Source organism: Lontra canadensis, unplaced genomic scaffold, assembly GCF_010015895.1.
Source record: "Lontra canadensis isolate GAN:19392208 unplaced genomic scaffold, GSC_riverotter_1.0 scaffold1, whole genome shotgun sequence".
In the NCBI taxonomy this organism is placed as follows: Eukaryota; Metazoa; Chordata; class Mammalia; order Carnivora; family Mustelidae; genus Lontra; species Lontra canadensis.
Genome location: NW_022630995.1, coordinates 66,278,700 through 66,305,288, shown reverse-complemented (window position 1 = coordinate 66,305,288; position 26,589 = coordinate 66,278,700). Strand labels below are relative to the sequence as shown.

Genomic DNA, 26,589 nt, shown 5'->3' with positions numbered 1-26,589 from the left:
TGGCTGCCCATGGTCTGACCCAACACTATGTGGCCATGCTAACTGACCCGGCAGACTAGTTCACTCTGCTTACCTTTTCAGAGCTCTAATGGTCCAAAATTAAGGCCCTGCTAACATTCTTGAAAACTCCTGGGAAAGGTGTGATGGCACGGGAAGGGCCTGGGGGCTGGTTCCTGTCAACTCCCCTGCCTCCCCGCCTCAAGCCCCCAGGACAAGGCCCCACACCTAGGAGAAAATGCCAGTAGTTGAAAGAAAAAGGCCAAAAAGACAGATTTAAAAAGAGCTAAGAAAATCTGAGAAAATGATAAAAGCAATGAAAAAAAAATCAGAACTACAGATACCTGGAAATGAGGGGACTTAGAAAAATAAGAACTGAACAAAGAAATGAAAGGGTTCAGGAAATAAAACAAAAAAAATTCATAAATAAAAACTGAAAAAATAAAAATAAAAGTAAAAGCTGAACTGGTAACACACAAAGGCAAATGATGTTATACAAATGATGGGGAAGAGGGAGATAAAAAAAGAAATGAGAGGGGCGCCCGGTGGCTCAGGGGGTTAAAGCCTCTGCCTTTAGCTCAGGTCATGATCCCAGGGTCCTGGGATCAAGTCCCACATCAGGCTCTCTGCTCAGCAGGGAGTCGGCTTCTTCCCTCTCTCTCTGCCTGCCTCTCTGCCTACTTGTGATCTCTCTCTTTCTCTGTCAAATAAATAAATAAAATCTTAAAAGAAAAAAAAATTCTCTCTCCCACTAAAAAAAAAAGAGAAAGAGAGAGAGAGAGAGAGAGAGAGAGAAACAAGAAGCATATCACACATATCCCAGCTTCAGGGTAACCTAACCCTAACTCTTGTTTGGATCCCAAGTCACACAAACCATAAGAAAATAAAAACAAACACAAACGATATTTAAAGACAAGGGGAGCAGTGCACACACTGACCAGATATCTAGTAACGCTGGAAGGTTACCACTAATCTGGAGGAGATGATGACTGCATCATTTTAAAAATGAAACCCTCATGTTCCATCACATAATTGAAATATTTACAGATGAATCATAAGATGCTTGGAATCTGCTACAAACTAACCCAGGAGGCAGGGGTTTGGAATTGTGAGGAGATACAGAGGAAAGAAGACTGGACATAAGCTGGAAACTGTTGAAGCTGGACAATGGGTAACATGTTGCCTTCCAACACCACCTCTGGTGCCCAGTGAGGGCATCTGACAGTTGGCGCCCCTCTGACACTGGCTATCGTGAGTGCAGAACCTGTAGGCTGAGGACTCAGCCTCACAAGACCACCCCTGCTTCAAATGCCTCCCGTACCTCCCACCCACTGACTATAAATTGGGGTTCCCACGACCTCCTGCTCAGGCTCGCAGAACTACGGAAGCACCTGTACTAACTCATGACCCATGTATCATGAAGGACACAACTCAGGATCATCCAGACAGAAGAGACACGCAGGGCAAGATGGGAGGCAGGGGGCACAGAGCTCCCACCTGGCCAGCCCCCAGACATGCTCCCCAACCTGGGAGCCCTCCAGCTCCCCAATATCCCCTGTGTGGGGGCGGTTTATGGAGGCTCCACTGCCCGGATGCAACTGATGAGATCACTGGCCACTGAGATAGAGCACCTCTCCATCCCTTCTCTGTCCCTGAGGGTGGGGGTGGGGGACTTGAAGTCCAACTGACTAAGCCTGGCATGGTCATTCTATCCACTGCCCCATCCCAAAGCCAACTAGTGGTCCCCAGCTCCTAGTCCTCTCATTAGCACACAAAAGACACTCTTAGCACTCTGGGGATTGCAAGGGTCTTAGAAACCATGTGCCAGGAAGCAGGGACAAAGACTAAATATACGTTTCTTATTGTATCACAGGTAATTTTGTACATGTTGGAAATTTTGTACAATCAAAACAATTTTTTTTTTCCTTAACCCACTGAGCCACCCAGGTACCCCTGTTTCTTTATCTATATATTCTCTCTCCTGTTTTTTTTTCCTATAAATAGCTTATAAATTCCCTATGAATTAAGGTGAAGTCTAGGGGCACCTGGGTGGCTCAGTCAGTTAAGCATCTGCCTTCGGCTCAGTTTTCTGAGTTTTTGAAGAAAACTTTATAAACAGTCTTCTACAGTTTTTCTCTTTTTCCCCTTTGCTTGTTTGTTTCTTCAATGCCACATAGGAGTGAATCATATGGTATGTGTCTTCCTCTGACTAATTTCACTTAGCATGATACTCTAGCTCCATCCACATCATCGCACAAGACAAGAGTCCATTCTTTTTCATGGCTGAGTACTATTCCACGCTGTGTAGGTACACCACATCTTCTCCATGGACACTTGGGCTGCTTCCGTACCTTAGCTGTTGTAAATAATGATGCTATAAGCTTAGGGCTGCATGAATTCCTTTGAATTAGTATTTTGTATTCCTTGCGTAAATACCCAGTAGTGCAACTGCTGGGTTACAGGGTAGCTCTATTTTCAACTTTTTGAGGAACCTCCATGCTGTTTTCCACACTGCCTGCACCAGCTGGCATTTCCACCAGTGCACGACGGTTCCTTTCTCCATATCCTCACCAACACCTGTTGTTTCCTGTGTTGTTGATTCCATCCGTTCCGACAGGTGTAAGGTGGTATCTCATTGTGGTTTCGATGATGAGTGATGTTGAGGACCTTTTCATGTGCCTGGACTTTACTTATTTTTCTTTTTTTAAAATTATTTATTAGTCAGAGACAGAGCACGCACACAAGCCAGGGGAGCAGCAGGCAGAGTGAGAAGCAGATTCTCTGCTGAGCAAGGAGTCCGATTCAGGACTCGATCCCAAGACCCTGAGATCATGACCTGAGCTGAAGGCAGATGCCCAACCGACTGAGCCACCCAGGTGCCCTTAGACTTTAGTTTAATTCGTAGGGAGTTTATAAGCTATTTATAGTAACAACACACCCCATCTGACCACGCTGCATAAGTCACTTCTTTCTTATTTTAAATTTTAAAAAGTAATATATATTTGCAAAAAATCAAACAACCTAAAACACAGAGGGAAAGTGCCCCCTCACCCTTGGGGCACAAGGCTGCACAGCTGGGGCTTTGGAGCCACGTAGCCAGGCCCCCAGAGTTGTGTTGTCCCTGCCTCCCCCATGTCTCATTCTCAGGAGGAATCACTGCTGGAGAGTTCAATTTAAGAGATTATAAAAACTAAAACTTACCATGCTTCCAGCTGCCATCATTACCAAAACACTGTAGTACTGTTCGCACAAAGTCCTTGGCATTAAAACAAATAACAGGACATTTACATTTCAGCATTTGAAACAGAACTTTCCTGGAAGATGAAAAGAAAGTCACTGATTCAGACATTAATTTAGAATTTCTGACCTTAGAGAAAAATAGTTTTGTTGCTCTACTGACAGGTATCACTTGCTAGTACTACCGTGTAGACATTCTTCTTCTAAGATGCTCATGGAGATTAACTGGGATCTTGTGGGAAGGTGTTACTTCTCTGCACTTAGAGATGATGAAGCTGAGACAGGCCGCCCAGCTGTTCAGAGCCCATCCCTGCGGAAAGTCACATCTCGAATTCCTGATTGGAGCACACACACTCTGGACCCCTGACAGGCTCCCCAGCATGGCTCTCTAGCCTGCTCTCCCAGCACATGCTGCCAACACTCTGCCCTCTGCTCCCACTGAATCGTCTTTCCTTTACCAGCACACAGTGCCACATCTTCTCACAGTATGGGGCCACACCACATGCAGCATTCTTGCCTGCAATTCTCCTCCTGCGATTTCTGCAAACTGCCCCTTTCGCATGCAGGGGGTTGCCCCTTTTCTATTCCTTCTCTACTCCTGTTCATGTACCAGCCGCAGCCAGGACCACATCTGTACGTAATTTACCTTGAAAGTAGGCTTGCCCCATAGCACTGTGAGCTCCTCGGATATGGGATTCTTAAGAGTCGTCATTTACAGCACTAACCATGACGACACCATGCAAAACACTTCAAAGGACTGCTAACACTGAAATCTCAGCACAACCCTGTTAGGCAGACACTAGGTCCACTTTACAGACAAGGAAACTGAGGCTCAGAGTGGCTAAACAATTTTCACAGCAAGCCCCTATCTTGCTGCTGCCAGGACCCCCACTATAAATCTTCCTTTATAGGAACTCTGTATTCGTACATTAATGAGGGTCTTGCATGAGGCTGAGGGAGAACAAAAGCAGGAGCCCACTCAGCTCTGCACACAGAGCCGGCAGAGGGTAAGAGGTTAGATTCTGTTCTGCCTGCTGCACGGGCATCGGCATTTTCTTGTGTGGTTTCATGGGGGTTTCCCTGGAAGAGGGGGCCCGGCCGGTAGGGAGGCCAGAGGGTCTGGCTCTACAGACTTGGAAGGGTGCAGGGAGGAGAGAGGGGAGAGGGGCTGGAAGATTTCAGGTGCGAAGAGCTGCGTTTCCACACTGATGCCTTTGTTTGCTGCAGAGTCCCTACTCAGGTCACCTAAGAATTGCGGGATTGCCCACTAGTAAGAGATGCAGGCTAGTGGGTTTCTATCTCAAGGTAAGACAAACAACAAAAAGAGCATCTTGTAAGACAAAGTGGCTGAAACACAGTGTGTTTTGTAAGTCAGTTATGGAAGTCGATTGTGTCATGTTTGCAAACAAAAAGGCAGCCAGGATATAAAAAAGCTAGACTTGAGTCTAAAAGAGAAAGCCTGAGCGGAAAGCTCAAGACTGACTAACGGCTATTTCTTGAGTCTCAGTTCCATCATCTATAAAATGGAACTAACAAGACCCAACATGTACAGTTAATGTGAAGACGAAGAGACTGCGGGTGTGTACGAAGACCTTGCATGGGTTTGCAATAAATGCTATTCGATACATTTTGTATAAAAAAGTTATGTGTTTTCATTTAAATGTGATTTATTTAAATTCATTTTATTTTATTATTTTTTTAAGATTTTATTTATTTATTTGACAGAGAGATCACAAGTAGGCAGAGAGGCAGGCAGAGAGAGAGGAGGAAGCAGGCTCCCTGCTGAGCAGAAAGCCAGATGCGGAGCTCGATCCCAGGACCCTGAGCTCATGACCTGAGCTGAAGGCAGAGGCTTCAACCCACTGAGCCACCCAGGCGCCCTATTTAAATTCATTTTAAATCTCCAACATACTATCATGGAATTGGGATTATTACTTCCAATTTTATGGTATGTGAAACCATGTCTTCATATAATTGTCTTGGAACTCACAAAAGTTATACCTTAATATTCATTAATCCAAAAATACAACTGAATAAGTATTTGTGAAGCACACGCTTCACAAATTGTCCTTGGCTTGTGGAGACACAGGAATGAGCAAGACATAAAAATCCCTGGCAACGGGGGCGGCGTTTTGCATACATGCACCTCAGGGGGGATGTGGGCGGTGGGCGCAGGGCGGGGTGGGGGAGCACTGCTGTGCACAGTGAGCAGGGAAGGCCCGCGGACCATGCTGTAACACCACAGCGGACTTGAGGGGTAAGGTGAACAAAAGTCCTCTTGAAGAGGGAAAGTTCTCTACAGAAAATTTTACCCGATACATGTGGAAGAAATGATAAACACAGAAAAAATCACCATCTTCTGGGAGTACTTAAAAAGCGATTTCAACGACCACCATGGGGACGTTCACAACAGAGAGAGCACGCTGACACCATTCAGCCCACGGCTCCATCAGAACATCACAGATGTGAGGACAACATGACTTCATCGCAAAAGGTAGCCAGATCTAGGGCAGGGCGCCCAGCCAAATGTGACGTTCAGAAAAATCGTAGATAAAATTTTTATCTGAAAAAATATAGAAATTTTTTTAGAGATGTATGCCTATAGTGTAAGAATGTTTCTTCCAACACTTGGGACATAATTATACTAAAAAATTGTTTATCTGGAATGCAAACTTAGCATCCTACATTTTTATTTGCTAAATCTGACCATCCAGCTGCACCACAGATGGGGCGTGAGGTGGGCAGTACCACCCAGGGAAGTGCCCTCGAGACAAGAGCTGGAGCAGGATAATGGGGCTTGCAGGATGAAGATCTAGTCTATAGACATATGGAGGAAAGGGAAACAAGTCAAGGAACCCCACAATCACAAAACAGGTAAGCCCAGGACATGGGGCCTCCTGCAAGATGGGGTCAGAGGTCGGAGACAAGAAATGGCACACGTGACCGTGCTGGTCCTGATCCCAGTAGATCGAGTGTAGGGGGACATTTAAAAACATTCAGGTAACCTGAAATGTGGACTGAGTATTAAATTTGCTAAGTCTGAGAACAGCACTGTGTCCAGGTGAAGAAGAGCCCAGGTGTTTTAGAGCTGCCTCCTGAGCCCTGGGAGCTAAAACAACTGTCTGGGATTTTCCCTAATCCCTGTTCCCTACCCCTCTCCTCGAAAAGGGGTAGATGAAGGAAGCACAGAAAAACCTTTGGTAACTGTTTGGTCCCGAATGCCTGTGTATACAGGGCTCATTACAATCCTATCTCTAGACTCAAGTTTTCATAGTTTGCTTTTTGTGTTTTTGGGGGGTTTTTGATTTAGAGGAATGGGGCAGCACACCCTGTGGACCCCTGGGAGCAGAATGCAGGGTTGGGGGAGAGTGGCACAAGGAAGTCCCTCCGGGAGAGCAAGGAGGCTGGGGTGCAGTGAGAGCAGGGGAAGAGGAGCTCCCAGGCCTGGGGAAGGGCCATGGGCAGACCTGCAGGCATCGTTGGGAGCTGTCGCAGGGCTCTGAGTAGGGAGTATGTGCCCTGACTTAATGCGCAAACCCTCTCTGGGAGCCGGGTGGAAAACAGGCCAAGAGGCAGGTGGAGGCAGCAGGCCCTTGGGAAGCCCCTGCCTGGTTCAGTGTCAGGGGGAGCAGGGGAGGCCTGCACCACGTGGGGAGTAGCAGAGGGCAAGGGCGGTCAGCGGCTAGCTGTACTGTGAAGGCAGAGCCAGTGGGGTATACTAAGAGCTTGGATGAAAATAAGAGAGAAGTTAAAGAAAATGCCAAGACTATTGGCCTGAGCTCATGGAGAGCAAATGCTGACATTAACCTTGACCACAAAGGCTGTCGGAGGTGGGTTTCAGGAAGACAGGAGCTCTGTTTTGCACATGTTGAGGACTGTCAGATGTCCAAGTAAAGAGCACTGAGTGGGATACATACATCCAGAATTCAGAAAAGGCCGTCCAAACATTAGGACTATTCCCACGGAGGTCTTCCACAGAATAGGCCTGCCTAATTGCTCTTTCAAAAGAGAACAATGTAAAAATAAGGCTATGGGTGGGGCGCCTGGGTGGCTCAGTGGGTTAAGCCTCTGCCTTCAGCTCAGGTCATGATCTCGGGGTCCTGGGATCGAGTCCCGCATTGTGTTCTCTGCTGGGCAGGGAGCTGCTTCCTTCTCTCTCTCTCTCTCTCTCTGCCTGCCTCTCTGCCTACTTGTGATCTCTCTCTGTCAGATAAATAAAATCTTAAAAAAAAAAAAAAAATAAGGCTATGGGTTTCCTGCAAGTAGGCTGCTCTATTAGTCATATGTTGTCCCATTCTCACCAAAAATTACTGCAGTACAGGTGCCTGATGTTAAGTTTATGATTGTTGAGGCACTCATTTCAAAAGATATCCATATTGCCTGCTGCATGACAAGCCACTGGCAAAACACCCAAACAAGGAACAAGGCCACCCCCACTTGTGAAGGTCCCCCTCCAGATAGGCCAGGGGCATCTAGACACCTGACCTGTGACTGATCTTGCTTTTCCTTTCCTGAACCCTAACTCCCACTTTTAGGACTTCTATTAGCCAATAAAAGTAAAACCTTGAAACCCCCAGACCCCCATCCTCACACTGTACTAAAGGCAAAGCCTCAGGCCTGCACCCTCTCTTTCTCTAGCTATGACTTTGCTGTGTGGCCCCTGGTGTGCTGTGTACCCTCTAGGGCCTGTGAGTAATGAATCTTGTTCCTCAGAGTTCCCTGATGGTTTTTGCTGAATTGTGTCCTGTGATGCTAAGAACTCTAAGGGTTGGGCCAGCCACAGCACTGGCCCCTGGCACTCCTCACCGAGACAACAGTGATGCCGCAACTGCCTACAACTCCCCCATGGCCCAGTGAGACTGTAGGAGGACCACAGGGCCAGGCCCAGACCCCATCTTCTCACCCCGAGGCCCTGAGGCCCCGTGAACACCTCTTCCGGACAGCAGTTTTGAGGATCTCCCACTAAGCAGCTAAGGGGCTGGGACTCGGAGGGCTGGGCAGGCCCGAAGTGCATGTCCCCACCCAAGACAGAAACCCCTTCAGGCTGACAACTCCTGCTAAGAGCTGTGAGGAGGGCAGTGGCTGGAATCCACAACAGGGCTTTTCAGGATCTCAACGCGGCAGCTCAAACATCCCGCTCATTCTAAAATTGTCCCATTCTAGGGGCTCCTGGGTAGCTCAGTTGTTAAGTATCTGCCTTCTGCTCAGGTCGTGATCCGAGGGTCCTGGGATTGAGCCCCACATTGGGCTCCCTGCTCCACAGGAAGCCTACTTCTCCCTCTCCCCCTGCTTGTGTTCCCTCTCTCAGTCAAATAAATAAATAAAATCTTAAAAAAATTGTCCCATTCTAAAGGGGCAGGTCCAAGTGAGCTATATCCTTACTATTTCCACAGAATGAAGCTTTGAAACTAGCATGAAATTAGGTGGTACTGAGGACAATTTACTTTCTAACACTGTAAGGCAGTGAGATAAGGAAAATCATTTGGGACTGTGGTCACAGCAGCAGATCTTCAGGCCTTGGGACCAACCTTTTCTCACTAACTTCTCATTGAGATGTTTCAAATCCTGAAGGGGCTCCCACAGAAGGACAGACCCTTTATTCCAGAAGCTCTCTGAGGGAAAGCAGGCCAGTGTGTGCAAAGCTTTCTGTCATTTAGATCCATTTTATTTTCACGTACCCATACAAAACTTCTAAATTTTAAATAATTCGAGCTTGGGAGACTTTCAATTGGACTCAACGAAGCAGACATGTACACAGGAAGTAAGGCAGTGGGAGGAGATTTCTGACCTGGCAAACTGATTATATACTTCTTGCTCTTGGCCCCCAGTGGAAGACTGCTCTGTTTCAAGGTAGATATACTGCTCATGGAGTGTGAGGCCTTCCCCCAGGACACTGTCAGAGGCTGAGACCTCCAGAAGACCGCTGCCGTTTATACGGCTCTGTAGTAACACTGCAATTCCTTTAACAGAGGGAACCAGAGCCTGTGAATACAAATACAGTTTCCAAATTAAACACAATGTATTTATTCAAGAAATGTATGTCTTACAATTAAACAGAGAGAAAAGGTCTACAATTAAATTTGTAAATAAAAAGCTCTCGTAATGACAGTCAAGGCCAAAAACCAAACCCATGATCTTACTCTTCAAATCTGGTCTCCTCCCTAGTCAACATCATAACAGAAGCCTTAGCCAGTGTAACACAATGGGAAAAGGAAATAAAAGGCATATAAATCAGAAATGAAGAACTATATCATCCCTATTTACACATGACACAAATGTCTGCATAAAAACCCAAAGGAATTGGGGCACCTGGGTGGCTCAGTAGGTTAATCCTCTGCCTTCGGCTCAGATCATGATTTCAGGGTCCTGGGATGGAGCCCCGCATCGGGCTCTCTGCTCAGCGGGGAGCCTGCTTCCCCCTCTCTCTCTGACTGCCTCTCTGCCTACTTGTGATCTTTCTAAAAAAAATAAAACAAACCCAAAGGAATTAACAAAAAACTCCTGGAACCAATATGAGAGTTTAGCAAGGTTGCAAGAAACAAGATTAAAACACAACATCAATTGTATTTCTACACACTCTCAGTGAACATGTAAAATTGATCTTTTTCTAAAAAAAATATATTACCGGGGGTGCCTGGGTAGCTTAGTCCGTTAAGTGTCTGATTCTTGACTTCGGCTCAGGTAATGGTTTCAGTGCTGTGAGACTGAGCCCCGCATCAGGCTCCATGCTGGGTATGGAGCCTGTTTAAGATTCTTTCTTTTTCTCTCTCTCTCTTCCCTTCTGCTCCAACCCCCACACGTGTGCACACATGTGATCTTTTCCCCTATTCTATTATAAATAAATAAATTTCAACACACAAGAGGCCGGTCTGTGCCCCTTATCTCACACCACACACAAAAATGAACTCAAAGCGAGCCACAGATTTTAACGGAAGAGTGAAAACCATAAATTCTTAAAAGAAAACAGAAGTAGGGGCGCCTCGGTGGCTCGGTGGGTTAAGGCCTCTGTCTTCGGCTGGGGTCATGATCCCAGGATCCTGGGATCAAGTCCCGCATTGGGCTCTCTGCTCGGCGGGGCGCCTGCTTCCTCCTCTCTCTCTGCTTGCCTCTCTGCCTACTTGTGATCTCTGTCTGTCAAATAAATAAATAAAATCTTAAAAAAAGAAAACAAAAGTAAATCTTTAAGATCTGGGATAGGGAAAGCATTCTTAAATATAAAACAAAAGTGCAAGCAATAGAAAAAATTAGTAAATTGGAATTCATCGGATTTTAAATTTTGTGTTTCAAAAAACATGAGTAAGAAATTGAAAAAAATAAGCCACAGATTTGGGGAACTAATCACAGACCTGACAAGGGACTCATATCAGAATATAGAAAGAAGGCTTACAGATCCAAAATAAGACACAAATAACCCAATTTAAAAATGGGCAAAAGATTTGAATAGACATTTCACCACAGAGCACATGAGAAGATGTTCAAGGTAATTAGTTATTAGGGAAATGCGATTTAAAACCACAGTGAAATAGCACTTCACACCCACTAGAACGGCTAAAACCAGACAGACAACAAGGATTGGCAAGAAGGTGGAGGGCTTGGAACCTTGGCGTGTTGCTGCTGGAATGCTTAAAAAGGCATCCCCACTCTGGAAGACATTTTGGCAGCTTCTTAAAAATCTGAAGAGAACTATGCATTACCAGTCACTCAGCCCTGGGCGGGTGGGGGCTTCAAATCTTATTCATAACTCTCTTATCAAAATCAGACACTAAGAAAACCGGGTTTTTTTATGGTGCCAAAGAAACAAACAAAACCCAACACTGTTCACTAACCTGCTCAGCTCTTAGCTGGGTTGAACCATCCTCATACATCAGCGTTATGACCATGGCCACTGCCTGTTTGAGCATCTCAACCAGCTGGCTTTTCTCCAAATCATCCAAATACCTAATGTCACAAAAATGGTCTCCACATGCCCTTGCATTCCCACAGTGTAAGTGGGCTTCAACCTCATCAGCATCTTCTTCCAATGCCACATGTTTACTTGTTTTCACTAAAAAATGACATGTACTACATTTTCTTTTAAGATTCATGGGCATTTCTTTCTCTTCATTATTTTTATTTTCCTTTAGGAAATGCTTTCTTTTATACTCTGTTTTCTGTAGGACTGAAGCCTCTTGGTTACACTGTGGAATGAAACAACTGGGAGGAGCCAATGAGCTGATGTTCTTCTGGTTTCGGTCAGCTGATGGCTGATCTGTGATTCTGATACTGGAGGTGGGAAGACAGAGCTTGATGGACACACCTGACGCCTGGCTTGTAGAGGAATTAAGATTCTGTAGAAAAACATGAAATGTTTCACTAGAATGTAGATTCTTTTTTTTTTTTTTAAGATTTTTATTTATTTATTTGACAGGCAGAGATCACAAGTAGGCAGAGAGGCAGGCAGAGAGAGAGAGGGGGAAGCAGGCTCCCCGCTGAGCAGAGAGCCCGACGCAGGGCTCGATCCCAGGACCCTGAGATCATGACCTAAGCCGAAGGCAGAGGCTTAACCCACTGAGCCACCCAGGCACTCCTAGAATGTAGATTCTAAAGACAGATCTACAAACCAAACTAATTTCTGGTAAGCTTTGTCTAAGGTAAAGTGGGGACAAGCTTCACATTATCTGTAATCAAACTTTCTAAGGAAACGATATAGTAGCTCTAGAGCAGTAATTTTTCTCAGCCCAGGTAGAAGTGTGTATCTGAACCATGGGCTGGAGTAAACAGGAGTCCCAGAAGTCTCTAGCCATACCCGGAGCACGTAACGATAGGTGCCATGGATGGGAGGATGTCTCAGATGTGCCCAACGCTCAAGACGAGTAATTTACAACTTCCAGGTAAAGGTCACTTACAAAACAAATGAAATCACCACAACTATTTGATAATATGTTCCTCTGTTTACTAACATTTTTAAAACTATAGCTCAACAGCAATCCCCTTCCTGTCTTGATCTAGTACTGTGCAATATTCATTCATAAAATTCACAAACCGAGGGTAAAAAAAAGAATCTCTACCCATCTCATTACTGTATTCATTTAGAATAAAATGTGTATTAAGAGCTTATTTTTCAGATTTGTGTTGTATTTGTTTTAAACAAATGTATATATATATATATATATATTTTTAAAGATTTTATTTATTTATTTGACACAGAGAGATCACAAGTAGGCAGAGAGGCAGGCAGAGAGAGAGAGGGAAGCAGGCTCCCGCTGAGCAGAGAGCCCGATGCGGGACTCGATCCCAGGACCCTGAGCCGAAGGCAGCGGCCTAACCCACTGAGCCACCCAGGCACCCTAAACAAATGTATATTAATAGAACTTTAAAAATAATTTCAGAGGAAAATGTTTCAGTATTTGGCATATGGTCACAGAAAATTTAAGTTTATACTCCTGTTTTAATTACAGAGAAATATTACATGGTTTCAAGAAAAGACTTCGAAGCATAAAGTTATATTATGTTAATAATTCTGCAGAAGAGGATACAAGAAAAGGAGTTTGAAGAGCAAAAAGGAAATACAAAAATCTAGATTGCTGAAGAATATCTTGCTCATGTTGTTTTTAAAGGGATGCTTGTGGGTATTAAGCTACCAGAGTACAGTATTTTCTAGTGGTTTTATTTTAATGACAATGTAATCATTTTTAAATGTCAATGCTGTCAATACACCAGGAATTATATACTGTGAAACATTTTAAACTTGTTCTGAATATTTTAAATATCAACTTAAAAATGTCATGAGGTGGGGCACCTGGATGGCTCTTTGTTAGGCGTCTGCCTTTGGCTCAGGTCATGATCGCAGGGTCCTGAGATCGAGCTCTGCACCAGACTCCCTGCCCAGCTGGGAGTCTTCTTCTCCCTCTTCCTCTGCCTGCCCCTCCCCTTGCTTGTGCTCTCTCAATCTGTGTCAAATAAACAAAATCTTTAAAAAATATATGTCATGAGGTATATGCGCTTTTTGAAATTCTTTTGTGAGAAAAGCAGCAAAACGATGGTAAGCCGGTGATGGGAGGGCCACGCCAGAGCAGCACGGAGAGAAAAATCTCGCTGGCCTCTCCCCCAGCTTCAGGGCAAACCATGATCCTGTCAACCCCGAGGTGGATCCTGCCATCCCCACTTTACCACAGGGAGTTTCAGTCAGACTGAGCTAGGCAAGGCTTTGAACACAAGCAGTTTTTGCCCCAGAACCTATTCTCTTGGCCACTGTGTCTCCCGTACAAGGTCTCTGGTGAGATGACCTCTTCTTTCCCCTCCCCTCAGGCCCACACTACACAGCTCACCCATGGAGAGTTGTGTCCATTTCCTTCTGAAACTTCTCTGCATTTCAGCTGTCCCACAGCCCCAGCTTTCTTCCTAACCTAAACATTTCTGCCAAGTCCCCTCCCACTCTCTAAAGGTGGGGCTCCTGATCATCCTGTAGATGCCGACTCAGGCAGAATTTTCACACTTCAGGAGGATTCCCAGACTACGTTCCCCCCTCCCACCCAGGAAAAAAAAAAAAGAGCACAAAAACTGGGTGAGTGGTCTCTCCTACTGTCCTGGGACTGACCCCTACCATGGCACCCAATGCACCATCCTGAGGGGTCATGGCACTTTTGTGTCTTTCCCTCCCCCATCCAGCAAGTTCAACTGTGAGCTCCTGGAGAAGAACTCCATTCTTGATTTTCTGAAGCATGGTAGCCACAGTGCCTAGCATACATTAGACACTTAATAAGCATGTGTTGAACGAGTGAACGTTATTTAGAATTAATCAAATTTACAATGATTTACCCTTTTTTCCAGTGATTGGTTCTCCTTTTCAAGAAGTACTCTATACTCATTACAGGAACTGTTTACCACTTCTGCAGCTTCTAAAAACACAAAAAGGAAACGTGCATTAAAGAAACATTGAATCTAAGTCATATAATTAGCTAAACATTGAAAGTGGCCTCTACAACCATGTCACTTACTCATTATTTACTTACGTAAAACAGTGAAATAAAATTCAGACCCAAAATGTATACTACCATTGCAATAAATATTTATGTAACATACCTTCAAATTATCTGGAGACAGAACCACATAATCATGACACATTTATTAGAATTATTACTTGGTATTTCCACTGAATACTGGAGTCTGAAAACCCAAGTTCAACATTTTGTGGAAACCTTGAAAGTATTAAAGGTTTGAGGAAATTCCTATAATGAATAATATTGCAATGGAACAATTAGAGGTTCAGTAAAGCATCATTAATACAAACTTCTCTTTTAAATTTTGTTTTAATATTAATAAGCCTGGGCTGAACAGTAAGTGATGGAACCACATTCAACCCCAGGCAACATGACTCAGGTGTTCGTGCTCTTAGCACTGTGATTTATGTTCCCTTTACAGCAACAATAACAACCAAGGAATGCAAACAGCGGGAATCTTTGCAATAGAAAGAACGTAGGATAGGGGCGCCTGGGTGGCTCAGTGGGTTAAGCCTCTGCCTTCGGCTCAGATCATGATCCCGGGGATGGAGCCTGGCATCGGGCTCTCTGCTCAGCGGGGAGCCTGCTTCCCTTCCTCTCTCCCTGCCTGCCTCTCTCTCTGCCTGCCTCTCAGCCTACTTGTGATCTCTGTCAAATAAATAAATAAAAATCTAAAAAAAAAAAAAAGAAAAGAAAGAACGTAGGATAAATTTAACAAAAAGGCATGAGGCACTCGATGAAAAGTTAAAATCTCATAAAGTGGCATAAAACTAGATCTCTACAAATGGAAAGACATAGCATCCAAATGGGCACAAAATGTCCAATTCTTCCAAAATCAAATTTAATGCAATTCCAATTAGAGACCCTACAGAGCTCTTTCAATTGAAAAAAATGTCAAAGTGCATATGAAATATTAAATATTTGAAAACAGACACGAAAGGTAAGTTAAAAACCAATAAAAGGCTCGCCTTGCTGGATTATCAGAACATACTCTTTAGCCCCTGCAATCAAATTCATGTTGTATTCAAATAGGAAGAGTCAAAAGATTTCTAGAACAGAATAGACAAGGCAGAAACTGACCCAAGGCTTTATGAGACTCTACTACAGAACAAAGATGGCATCTCAATCCAGTAGAAAACAACAGATTAATAAATAGGGATAGCAGCACTGCTTCTAAAGAGCAGAACACACTGGGAAAACTGTTTGGAAGAAACATGATAAAGGGATGATATCTGTGTTTTACAGAGAGTCCTTAAACACTGGCAAAAAAAAAAAAAAAAGACAATTCAATTTTAAAAATTAGCATAAGATAGGAAGAAGCAGTACACAAATTAGCAAATCCAAGAAACAAACATGATATAATACTCAAACTCACTAGTGGTCAGGGAACCAACCAGAAATGGACGGAAAATGTAGTTTCAGGCATTGCTGGTAAAAATGTGAATAGCTAGAATCTTTGTGGAAAGCAAACTGTCAATACCTATTGAAATTAAAAACAGGCATCATTTGTGAGAGTTGGCAAGAGGACTGCCCTAAAGGGGGCAAAGACAGGCTTCCAGGTTGCTACTAATGTTCTGTTTCTTGATCTGCGTGAAGGTTACAGGGGTGTTCGGTTTGTGAAATGTAGAGTTACAAACTCAGAACATGTGTTTTGTGTGTAGAATGTACGTATGTATGTGTGCGTGTGTGTGTGTGTAATCTCAATAAAAACAGAGGTATGAAGTATATAAATCATCTAACCAAACAACCTCACTATTGGCTGTTTCATAGAAACACATGCAACAGTAAATAGTTCTAAACCAATACATCTATGGCAGTGTATTGGTTTATGGCAAAGGACTGAAAGCAAAGTAGATACCAATCAAGAGAGAAGGTGATGAATAAATTATGTAACATCTACACCATGAAGCACACAGCCACTGAAAAGAATGACTTAGAGCTTTATTGGCTGCCTTGTAGATGCAGAATCTGTGAAAATATCTCATTTTTGCAACCCATGACCGAATCTCCCCATTTTTTATGTATGTTATACACACACAGTGGCACAGGCCTGGTCCCCAGGAGGCTGACTCTGAAGTGGTTTGCATTTGGAAAGGTTATTGGGGAGTGCTCTCAGGATCAACGTGTACAAGAGCATGACAGGAGGACCGGGCGTCACTTCAGAGGCCTGCTTGTGACCTGGGTGGCCTGTAGTTATCCCCCAGTGGGTCAAGGGGGCGGGACTTTATAAGCCAGCACCAAGCAGTCATTGTGTCGGTTGCCCCTGGGAAAGGAGTGTGCAGCTGAGACAGCCACCCAGAGAGGCTGTGTTGTGAGCAGACAGACAGGCAGACACTCCCAGCTGGTGGGGTGACGAATGGCTTAGTGCTAGTGCGGGAGCCTGGGCATCCACAGTGCTCAATGCCGTCCTCTGCTGTACCGCACCGCTCCCAGCCACTTGAGGCAGATACGTTTCTGAAAGCAGCTCCTTCAGGATTCTGGTGGGCCTCTGGCTGGGGGAAACTTTTAAAGGGAAGGTTAATGGGATGACCTGCGTTCCCTGGTCACAGCAGCTAGTCTCAAAGCTATAAAGGAGATTCGTGTCCCTGCTCTAATGCACATTCTAGAATCCCCTCAACCTGGCTTAGCACCTCTGCTGGTCTAGGTGGCTTACCCGACCGATGGAGTTACCCAAACCTCTCATCCCTGAGAGGTGTAAGCTCCTGGCCACCATGGTCACTGCACTGGCCATGAGATTTGGACAGAGGACAGAGGTGACCAAGTGCATGCTCTCCTGCACCATCATGTAACAGCAACCCTGACTTCTGATAACCAGGACGCACCCCAAGCAGGGTGCAGATCACACAACCTGCCGGCCAGTCTCTTGGCCTAAGACTATTAAAAGGACAAGGCAGCAGCTGCAGCTTCAAATTAAATGGTATTCTTCCTGTAGCCCCGGGGGACTTCCCCTCTGACAGTAAGCCTCATTCTGCAGAACCCAGAGGTATTGGGGGAGAGACAGATGTATTGACTGGAGCCCTGGAAGTGATGATAAGCCGGACCACTTCCACATCCCCCTTTTGGTTTGTAGGCCCCTTAATTACACATACTGGGGACACCACCCTCTGGAGGGAACTCCTCCACGCTGCACCTACTACAGGTTCCTCCATCAGGGTGGTGTTGCTGGGTGTGTGGCTGAAGGAACCCTTGGGTCCCAGTCACGTGCCCACTGCAGCTCCCTTACTGTGTAGTGGGTGCCCACGTCCAATGCAATGCTTGTGGGACTGTCAGTGGATCAAAGGCTCTGAGCCTTGGATCACAGGGCTGAGCCCTGCAAACGGGAAAGGGAAAGCCATGCCTGGAATGGGTCAATGCACCCTTAGGGGGACAAGAGGTTCAGTGTCATCAACTTGCCACCAAGTGACAGTTTCCTCAAAGGATGCTATTACTATGGTGTTTGGTCTGTTGTTGGAAGGTTGGACACTCAGCAGAGGCAGTAACTAGATCAGCCCTGGTAAGTGCGAGCGCAAGTGGTTGGGTGCAGGCGAGGCCTCCACCCCACCCCATGGCCACTCGAGAGCCCCAGGTGCTTGTACTGGGACAGCAGGTGACAGGCTAGTGCATGACATGCAAGTCATTCCCACTGTTTATTCCTTCAACTCTCTACCTCACGGAGCTGCTCTGTCTGCTTTACTGTGTATAGTTCTTTACTCCTTGGTAGCTAATCCCCTTACTAGCTAACATGCTGTACCTTTCTCTGTTCAAATTACCCTACGGTTTGTTTCACCTGACTGGCGCATGTCTCATGGGCTTCAACAGGCCCAACTGGCCCTTCTTGACTAGGCTGCTGACTTAATGGCCAGGAGAGAAGGAGGCAAAAATTCCTCCTTCTACAACAAGCATCCGTACAATATTCAGCAATGGTGGGAAAATGAGACACTGCCTTAACAGAGGAGTAGACACTTCTGCATGCCCCAGAGGCATCTGGGATTCAGGATTTGAACATGCCGATCCACATGTCCCCATGCCAGATCTCAGGGTCTGGTCCCTCTTCCTGATCAAGGCCCTGACCTTGAGGTAGCACACCTGCCTGGGCTGAGAAGCCAACCTTTTCTAGAGCTCTCCAAGTCTCAGGACCAAGGACTGGTCTGTGGCTGTGAGTGGTCTCTTTGTAGACTCCCAGGGAAGCCCCGATACCACATTTAGCCTTTAACCGCTAATCACTCTCAACCCTTGTCTTTTTCCTAAGGATTTATTATTCCTAGCCACAGCCACCAATACCATTGTCTGCCACACCATCCATCCCCAAAGTTGCAACTGCACTGCTGCCAGTGCTAGTCTGCCTACCACCTGTGATGGTCATCGGTGCCAGTCAAACACCACAACACTGCATGTGCTCAGACCACTCCTGGCACCAACAGTAGCAGATCAGGTTCCCGGGAACGAGACTGAGCTTCGCCCACAGGAAGTTGATGGGGGGATGGAAGGACTGAGTGAAGGGGATGCTCCCGTACTGTACCGTTGCAAGAAGACCTCAGTCAACCCCACTGTAGGCGGAGAGGGGTCTGGGTGGCACAGCACAGCTACATATGCAAGCTAGAAGTAGTCACAGAAAGAAATGGACAAAAACATAAAAGGGACCAACTAAGTTTATTAGCTTGGGTTAGTAACAAGGGGAGGGTTCAACAAACACAGCAAAAGTCCAAACTAAGAAAACAATGTGCAGATGAATCCTTTCACTACTTGCCTGTGTGTATAAGCATTTAAGAAAATATTTTTTAAATGTGGGATTATTTTGGTTTTGTTCAAAAGAATTTCCTGGGGCGCCTGGGTGGCTCAGTGGGTTAAGCCGCTGCCTTCGGCTCAGGTCATGATCTCGGAGTCTTGGGATCGAGCCCCGCATCAGGCTCTCTCTGCTCAGCAGGGAGCCTGCTTCCTCCTCTCTCTGCCTGCCTCTCTGCCTGCTTGTGATCTATCAAATAAATAAAAATCTTTAAAAAAAAAAAAAAAGAATTTCCTAAGTATTACCAAAAAAAAAAAAAAAAAAGAACCCTCCCAAAATATGGAGAAAAATATTTACAACATATATAAAAGAAGTCCCTCAAGGGGCCCCCAGGTGGCTCAATTGGTTAAGCATCTGCTTTCGGCTCAGGTCGTGATCCTGGGGTCCTGGGATCAAGTCCTGGATCAGGCTCCTGGAGACTGCGTCTCCCTCTGCCTCTGCTGCTCTTACTGCTTATGCTTTCTTTCCATCAAATAAATAAAATCTTTAAAAAAAAAAAAAAAAAGTCCTTCAATATGTGTTGTGTGTAGAAAGCTCTTACACATCCATGAGAAGAATCCACGGGTGAGTCCAGCTGTGGCAGCATTCAAGTAGAGAACAGCTCAGCCCGCCTCACAGCTGGAAGCACACCAGCAGTTAGAGGGCCACCCAAACAAGCCGTCCATCTCACAGGGTACTCACTGGAGCTGCAGGCAAACCCAGTGCAGTTCACATTAAAAAGGCATACTGGTGGCAGTGTTCTGAGCAACAGGCCTGGGTGACTCAGTCGGCGGGGCACCCAACTCTTGATTTAGGCTCAGGTCCTGAGATGGAGCCCCATATTCAGTCCAACACTCAGCAGGGGATGGGAGGGTCTGCTTCCTCTCCCTCTGCCCTTCCCTCCACTCATGCTTTCTCTCTCAAATAAGTCTTTAAAAAAAATGTTGAGAGAGAGCAGGAACAGGGTGGGCAGGGAGAGGGAGAAGCAGGCTCCCCGCTGAGCCAGGAGCCCAACATGGCACTCTATTCCAAGACCCTGAGATTACGACCTGAGCCAAAGGCACACACTTAATCTGAGCCACCCAGGTACCCCACAAAAAGTATTTTGAGCAGGACCTTGTAAAATGCTGCTCTCACCACTCAACTGAATTAAAGAGAAAGAAAAGGGTAAGTAGAGGATGATACTGGAAAATGTCATGTTTGGAGGTTGCAGCCAAATCTGAATGGGGTATAGAGTAAGAGAGGGAGGTGGTGGGGCAGAAGACTGGGGGAAAAAAAAAAAAGACTGAACAGGGCAAGCAGGGATCTGAGTACATGGGATGTTTCTGTAGGTGAATTCTGCAGAGGGCAGGGACAGAGCTGAGCTAGTTCTAGCAAAGGCATGAGGACAAGACAAGGGGCAATAATGAAGGTGAACAGCAATGAGGAAGCCACTACCAAAATCCGAGTGAGGAGGAAGGCAGGCTTGTACGAGGGCAGTAGGGATTGAAATCCAACACCTGGCGGGGCTTGCTAAGTGACTGGACATAAGGATTTTATGTTTATTTAATAGAAATAAAAATAATACAACATGTTTATCCATTATACTCTTGACTATAATGAACATAATCGAGACAGATCTGTTCAGTAATTTAATTTTATGTTATCTGTCCTTGAAATCTCAAGGATTTCTATTGGATGGTGGGATAAAGACAACCTTCACATTAATGAACTGGATTTTCATGAATATTTTCCTTTGGGGTCTCAAACTATATTACTTTGTAATGTCTGTAAAAATATACACACACACATGGGGCACCTGGGCGGCTCAGTGGATTAAGCTGCTGCTTTCAGCTCAGGTCATGATCTCAGGGTACTGGGATCAAGCCTCCCATCTGCCTCAGCATCCCTGCTGAGCAGAGAGCCTGCTTCCCCCTCTCTCTCTGCCTGACTCTCTGGCTACTTGCGATCTCTGTCAAATAAGTAAATAAAATCTTAAAAAAATACACACACACACACATATGTACATATCATAAACACATGTATATAAATATACATACACATACGCACACACACATATATATGTGTATTTTTTTTTTACTGGAAAACCAAATTCACATCTAAGCTATTAAAATAAAAAACAATTGTACCAGAAAACATTATTTGATTTCTATAGCTACTCAGACAAAGCAGAGACATCTTCTAATAACACGTGATGACTCCTCCATATAGCGCTGGACATGGCCGCGGGTCAGCTGGTAACCCTGGGCCGCCCTGCAAACTCCTCCTCCCACATAATTACCAAAAGCTTTCAACAGCATTACTAACCCATCAAATGACAACAAAAATTTAAGTGAGATGAACCCACTTTTCAATGTAGTTTAAAGGTGCATGGATTGAAGTACAAAGCTAAACCACAGTCACAAAAGACCCAACAGGACAACAGTTGGAAGAACAAAGTTTATTTCTCTTTCATGTTCAGAGGGGAGTATTCTCAGCTGGCTAGACATGCTTCATGCAGCCTCTCCAGGACTGGGGTGCTTCCGACACGTTGTGCAATCCTCCAGGACACGGCTTCAAGTGCAGAGTTCAAAAGAAGGGTTCCTACTGGAGAGCAGGACAGAGTCCTGCCCTGGACATGACACACACCACCTGAGCACACATCCCACTAACAGGCACGCGGGTCACACCCGATGGCAAGGAGACAGAGCATGTAGTCTGAAGGGCAGGACAAACACTGGCATGGAGTACAAGTAATCTCTGCCCCAGAAGTACTCTTGAGCAACATAAAATGCCCGTGGTCAGGAAGTGGAAGAGATGGCCACAGGTCAGGACGATGCCTACCTTGAGCAGGGAGGGAGTTCTCACAGAGAAAGAAACTTCGAGGTTCTGGATGCAAGGACATGGAAATCCTCTTTATCTTCATTCGTTAAACTATAGTTTAAGTTTTTGCATATTTTGTGTTTTCACAGCAAAGAATAGATAAGTATGTATGTATTCATAAAAGATTTTATTTATTTGACAGAGAAACAGCGAGAGAGGGAACACAAGCGGAGGGAGAAGCAGGCTTCCCGCCAAGCAGGGAGCCCACCATGGGGTCAGATCCCAGGACCCGGGGATCATGACCCGAGTTGAAAGCAGATGCTTAATGACTGAGCCACCCAGGTGCCCCATAGCAGAGGGTTTTTAAATAAAGATCACTCTGGGACACCTGGGGGGCTCAGTCGGTTGGGCAGCTGCCTTCAGCTCGGGTTGTGGTCCCAGCGTCCTGAGATAGAGTCCCGAGTCGGGCTCCTTGCTCGGCAGGGAGCCTGCTTCTCCCTCTGCCTCTGCTGCCGCTCTGCCTGCCTCTCTCTCTGACAAACAAATAAATGAAATCTTAAAAAAAAAAAAAATCAATCTTGCAGCAAGAAGACATACACAGTCCAACCCTTACTGGGTGTGCATCTTGACATCCCTCAGCCCAGCACGTAAGACACGTAAACCCTAAAGTGACATATAACACTAATGTTTGGTTTTACTTGTTTGTAATAACAAATATCTGTAGTTACTCTCATTGATTTAGGAGTTCGATTTTTATATTTATTTAGTACAAAATGGGCTTTAGAAATGAAATGCGGATTTACAGTATTCTCCTTTTAAGAGGTAAGGGTCGGGGTGCCTGGGTGGCTCAGTGGGCTGAGCATCTGCCTTCAGCTCAGGTCATGGTCCCCGAAGCCCTGGAATGGTACCCATGTTGGGCTCCCTGCTCAGGGCGGAGCCTGTTCCTCCAGCTCCTCCCTGCTCGTGCTCTCTCGCTATCTCTGTCACTATCTCTGTCTCTCTTTCAAATAAATAGAGTTAAATTAAATTTAAAAAGAGATAAGGGTGTGACACAATTACAGCTCAACCTGTGACTAGAGTCCAAGAAGCAACTAGATCTCAGGTCCAGCATCATGCATCAACAACCCACCAGCAGCCCAACTTAACCAAATCCACATGAAGTAAGAACTAAAACTGGTGAGAAGTCTGTAGCAGATGGATTCCAGGGTGGTCCCACGACCCCTGCCCCCTAGTACTCACACCCTTGAGTGCAGGTGGGACTTCCTGGCTTACTCAACACCCAGAGAGTACAGCACCTGTGACAGGAAGTTCACAATCACATCGCAGAAGACTGTGATGTCAGTCTCGCCAGAGAAAAAGCAAGCTGCTGTCAGTAAAGCTGAGCCTCAGGAGAACAACGTGGAAAGGAATGGAGGGTGGGTTACAATGAAGAGCTGGGGAGAACAGAGGCTCTCAGCCCAGGAGCCTATAAGGAACTGAATCTGCCAACAACCTTGTGAACTGGAAGCAAATGACCTCCACTTGAGCTTCAGATGAGACCTGAGCTCTTGCGGATATGTCCGCATTCTAGCCCAGCAGAGGATGAAGCCAAGTTATGCCCAGGCTCCTGACCCACAGAAACTGGGAGATAACAAATATGCCTTCTTTTATATCACTAAGTTTGTAGTAACAGTGTTGTTCAGCAATAGACAATACAGAATCTTTGTGAAATGTATGCGATTTTTCCAAATGCAGTAACACTTAAAAGAAAAATAGTATCTTTTCCCATTACCTCTCAATAAATTTGTGAAAACTACACAATTTTATAGGGTATTTGAAGAGCATCACAAGAGAGTTCACAAGATGGGCTAACGGCCCTAAATCTTTCTCAAGTGAGACTCACACTGAAGCTACCAGAGGCATTTCATTATTCCTATCACTACTTCTTTTTTATTCCTATCAGTTTTTAAAGGGAAGTACATTTCCACCTCTGTCAAGTGCCCACTGCTATTTTAGAAAGAATACAGAATAAAGGAAAAAACTCTTCGATGTTTAAATATTTATCTTCTTTACTACCCACATCCCCATCCCCCAAAACATTATCAACTGCTAGGTATGTGGTCCATACCCAAAACTTCCTAGCAGTTCATTTACCAATGACCTTCTATTATGAGGCTCATGAGCAACAGATGCCTGAATACGAAGAGACCGCAATGTTCGGTGCTACTATATCTTAATCAAGAAACTACACTTACATAGCTTTTGCACTATTTGTCAACGCTCTCAATGACTTTGTCACAATCACTCAATTATATCTCACATATAACTCACTACGCAGAAAAGAAACGACAAATTATTGGCCCAGACTTAAATATTAAGACACAAGCAACAACAAACTGCTTTGCAAGTAAAACAAAGAACTGGTGTTCCGAAAGTCTCAGTCACACTTGTGCGCCCACGCCACTGCTATGTGACATCACATCATAAACACACACACCTGAGAGCTCATAGCTCTCGGGCAGCGTAAGACAGACATACAGTCAAACCCCCTTCTCCCATCCGCCACACACAGCAAGGAAGTACAATGTCCACGTGTGTCCAATGACCCGAGAGCTAAGGCCGAAGCAGGGGCACTGTGAAAGAGACTAGCTCTTCTGAGGTTACTGAAACAGCTGACTCGGATTCTCAGGAAATGTCTGACAGAAATGTCTGGGATAAGGAAGACAGTGTTTCCATTTTAAAGCAGTAAGGGCAGAGAGAATGTGCACTCTAGTGAGATGCTCAGTCATAATGGAATGAGAATAAACCAAGACCCAGGCTCCATTTGTCTGCAGCAAAAACCTCCCTACACAATAGAAGGTTCCTGAGAACAAGTCTGCTGTTTCCTTTTCAAATCTTAATAATTAACATTCAAGGTAACAAAAGATAGAAAGATGATTAGAAAAATTACTCACTCTTTTCATTCTCTCTCCAATTCTGAGACTCCACTAAATCACCTGAATGCATAGCAGACATGATCTTCTGTGCAACACTGGAGAGTGGTATCTCACAGAGATCAAAGCCTACAAATGCCTCATAATTTTCCATTTTCATAAATCCTAAACATAAGATAAACATAACATCCACATGTTAACTTTGAGACTTCAAAGTAAGCAGCACATTACAGCCAGAGGCATTCATACAAATTACTCTAATAATGACCATGGAAAATAGGTAGCAGTTGCCTCCATAATCAATGATACAAAAGTAAGAATGGAGCAAGACAGAGGCTCACCTGGAATATCCTGGTAAACAGGGAACAAAGAATACATTTTCTAGTCAAACAATTTTGAAGCAAGCAACCTATTCATGTTACTTCCTGAGGTCTGAAGCCAATGGCTGTTATAATCTTCAAATATACAAATCTAATTACAGAAAAATTATTTTAATTTTTAATCAAATTTAATTAAATAAAAATATTTAATGGACTTGGGTAATTTATCTGATAGACACACAACCTGACATCATCTTGTGCATACTGCTCAGTTCTACTGGCCCCTGGGCTGGGCCAGTAAAGGTCTGGAAGAGACAGTACAAACCATCAAGTAGCTGGTCATACATCTATCCTATCTGGCACAAATCTGAACAGAATTTGCTTTCATGAGCCAGGAAACCAGGTGACATATTTTTCCACATTACTGGAGAAAAGAAAAATTTGAAATAAATTCTCTATTCCACTCTAGAATAGGAAAAAAATTTAAAAAGGAACAAGTCGCCCATGAGGAGCTAATACCAAAATCTTAGACAACATTTGTTATAAATTTTTCATGCATATTTAGATCTATTTAATAAATATAAATTTTTCAATAATGTAAAAATACTATAATTGGCAAGATATTTTTGTTCAACAGATTATAAAAATTATCAAGACTTATCTGTCACCTAAGTGTACCCATGTTCCGATGGGTATAATTAAAGAATTCCACAAATACCACCTAAAATGCATAGCTTTTAGACTGGCATTCCATATTAAAAAGGCAATATATTCTGGAGCAGGAATATTCTTTTTTTTTTTTTTTTAGGAATATTGTTGAAGGTAATACTCTAGCTTCTTGTTCCTCTATAAATTTTGTGTTGTATGTATCACAGGCCACATATAAATCAAGCACTCAAGAAGCATTCGATGTTATAATGGATAAATAAGCTACTTCAAATGATTTCATACTACTCAAAATAATTTCTATTTGTCCAAATAATATATTTGTATCCCAACTAATACAATCTAAGACTTAAGTATTTTCACTCCAGAGAAACTGATTAAAATAGCATTATACATCCTCCGAGAAACCACTTATACGGTATTTCCAAAATGTGTAAGTCACATGGAACTCCAAGTACCATTAAGATCTGTCCTGTAGAAATTCTGAGCCCCCAGGACCCAGCTACTAAAATGAACAATGATCATTGTTCATTTTAGTAGCTGGGTCCTGGGGGCACAGGACACAGGGCACAAACAGGAGCAGAGAGTCTCAAAGTCTACAGCAGGGAACTACAGGAATTACAGTTTGAGTGGCTGAGTTTTACTTTATAACCAAATACGAGGGACTTGGCTATTCCATATATTACGGTCCACAGGTTTAACAATGCTGATTCTAAGTTCTACAAAGGTTTAAAATATTTAACAGTAGAAAATTCCCATTTCTAAAAAAATAGTAAAGGAGAGAGAAAACTAATTCTATTAAGAAATATTTACATTATATAATAATATTCTTTCCCTGTAAGTAGAAAGTTACCAGAACTCAATGCCACCAAGCAAATGTTCAATTCATAGAAGGCACTGGTACTTCGAACATACTATACACAGAAAAAAACAAA

The 26,589-nt window shown here is 44.4% G+C and overlaps 1 protein-coding gene across 1 annotated transcript in view; it reads right to left on the bottom strand.

Moving 5' to 3' along the window:
- Window positions 1-26,172, bottom strand: part of POLN (DNA polymerase nu) — a 139,380-nt gene extending 113,208 nt beyond the window's left edge. Inside the window, exons 1-5 of the mRNA XM_032856283.1 lie at window positions 24,690-26,172; window positions 14,032-14,111; window positions 11,061-11,561; window positions 9,023-9,216; window positions 3,199-3,311 (exon numbers count right to left, since the gene is read on the bottom strand). Of these exons, the coding sequence (XP_032712174.1) occupies window positions 3,199-3,311; window positions 9,023-9,216; window positions 11,061-11,561; window positions 14,032-14,111; window positions 24,690-24,852 (1,051 nt within the window). The 5' untranslated portion in view covers window positions 24,853-26,172. The remainder of the gene's footprint in view (window positions 1-3,198; window positions 3,312-9,022; window positions 9,217-11,060; window positions 11,562-14,031; window positions 14,112-24,689) is intronic.
- Window positions 26,173-26,589: the final 417 nt, after the last annotated feature.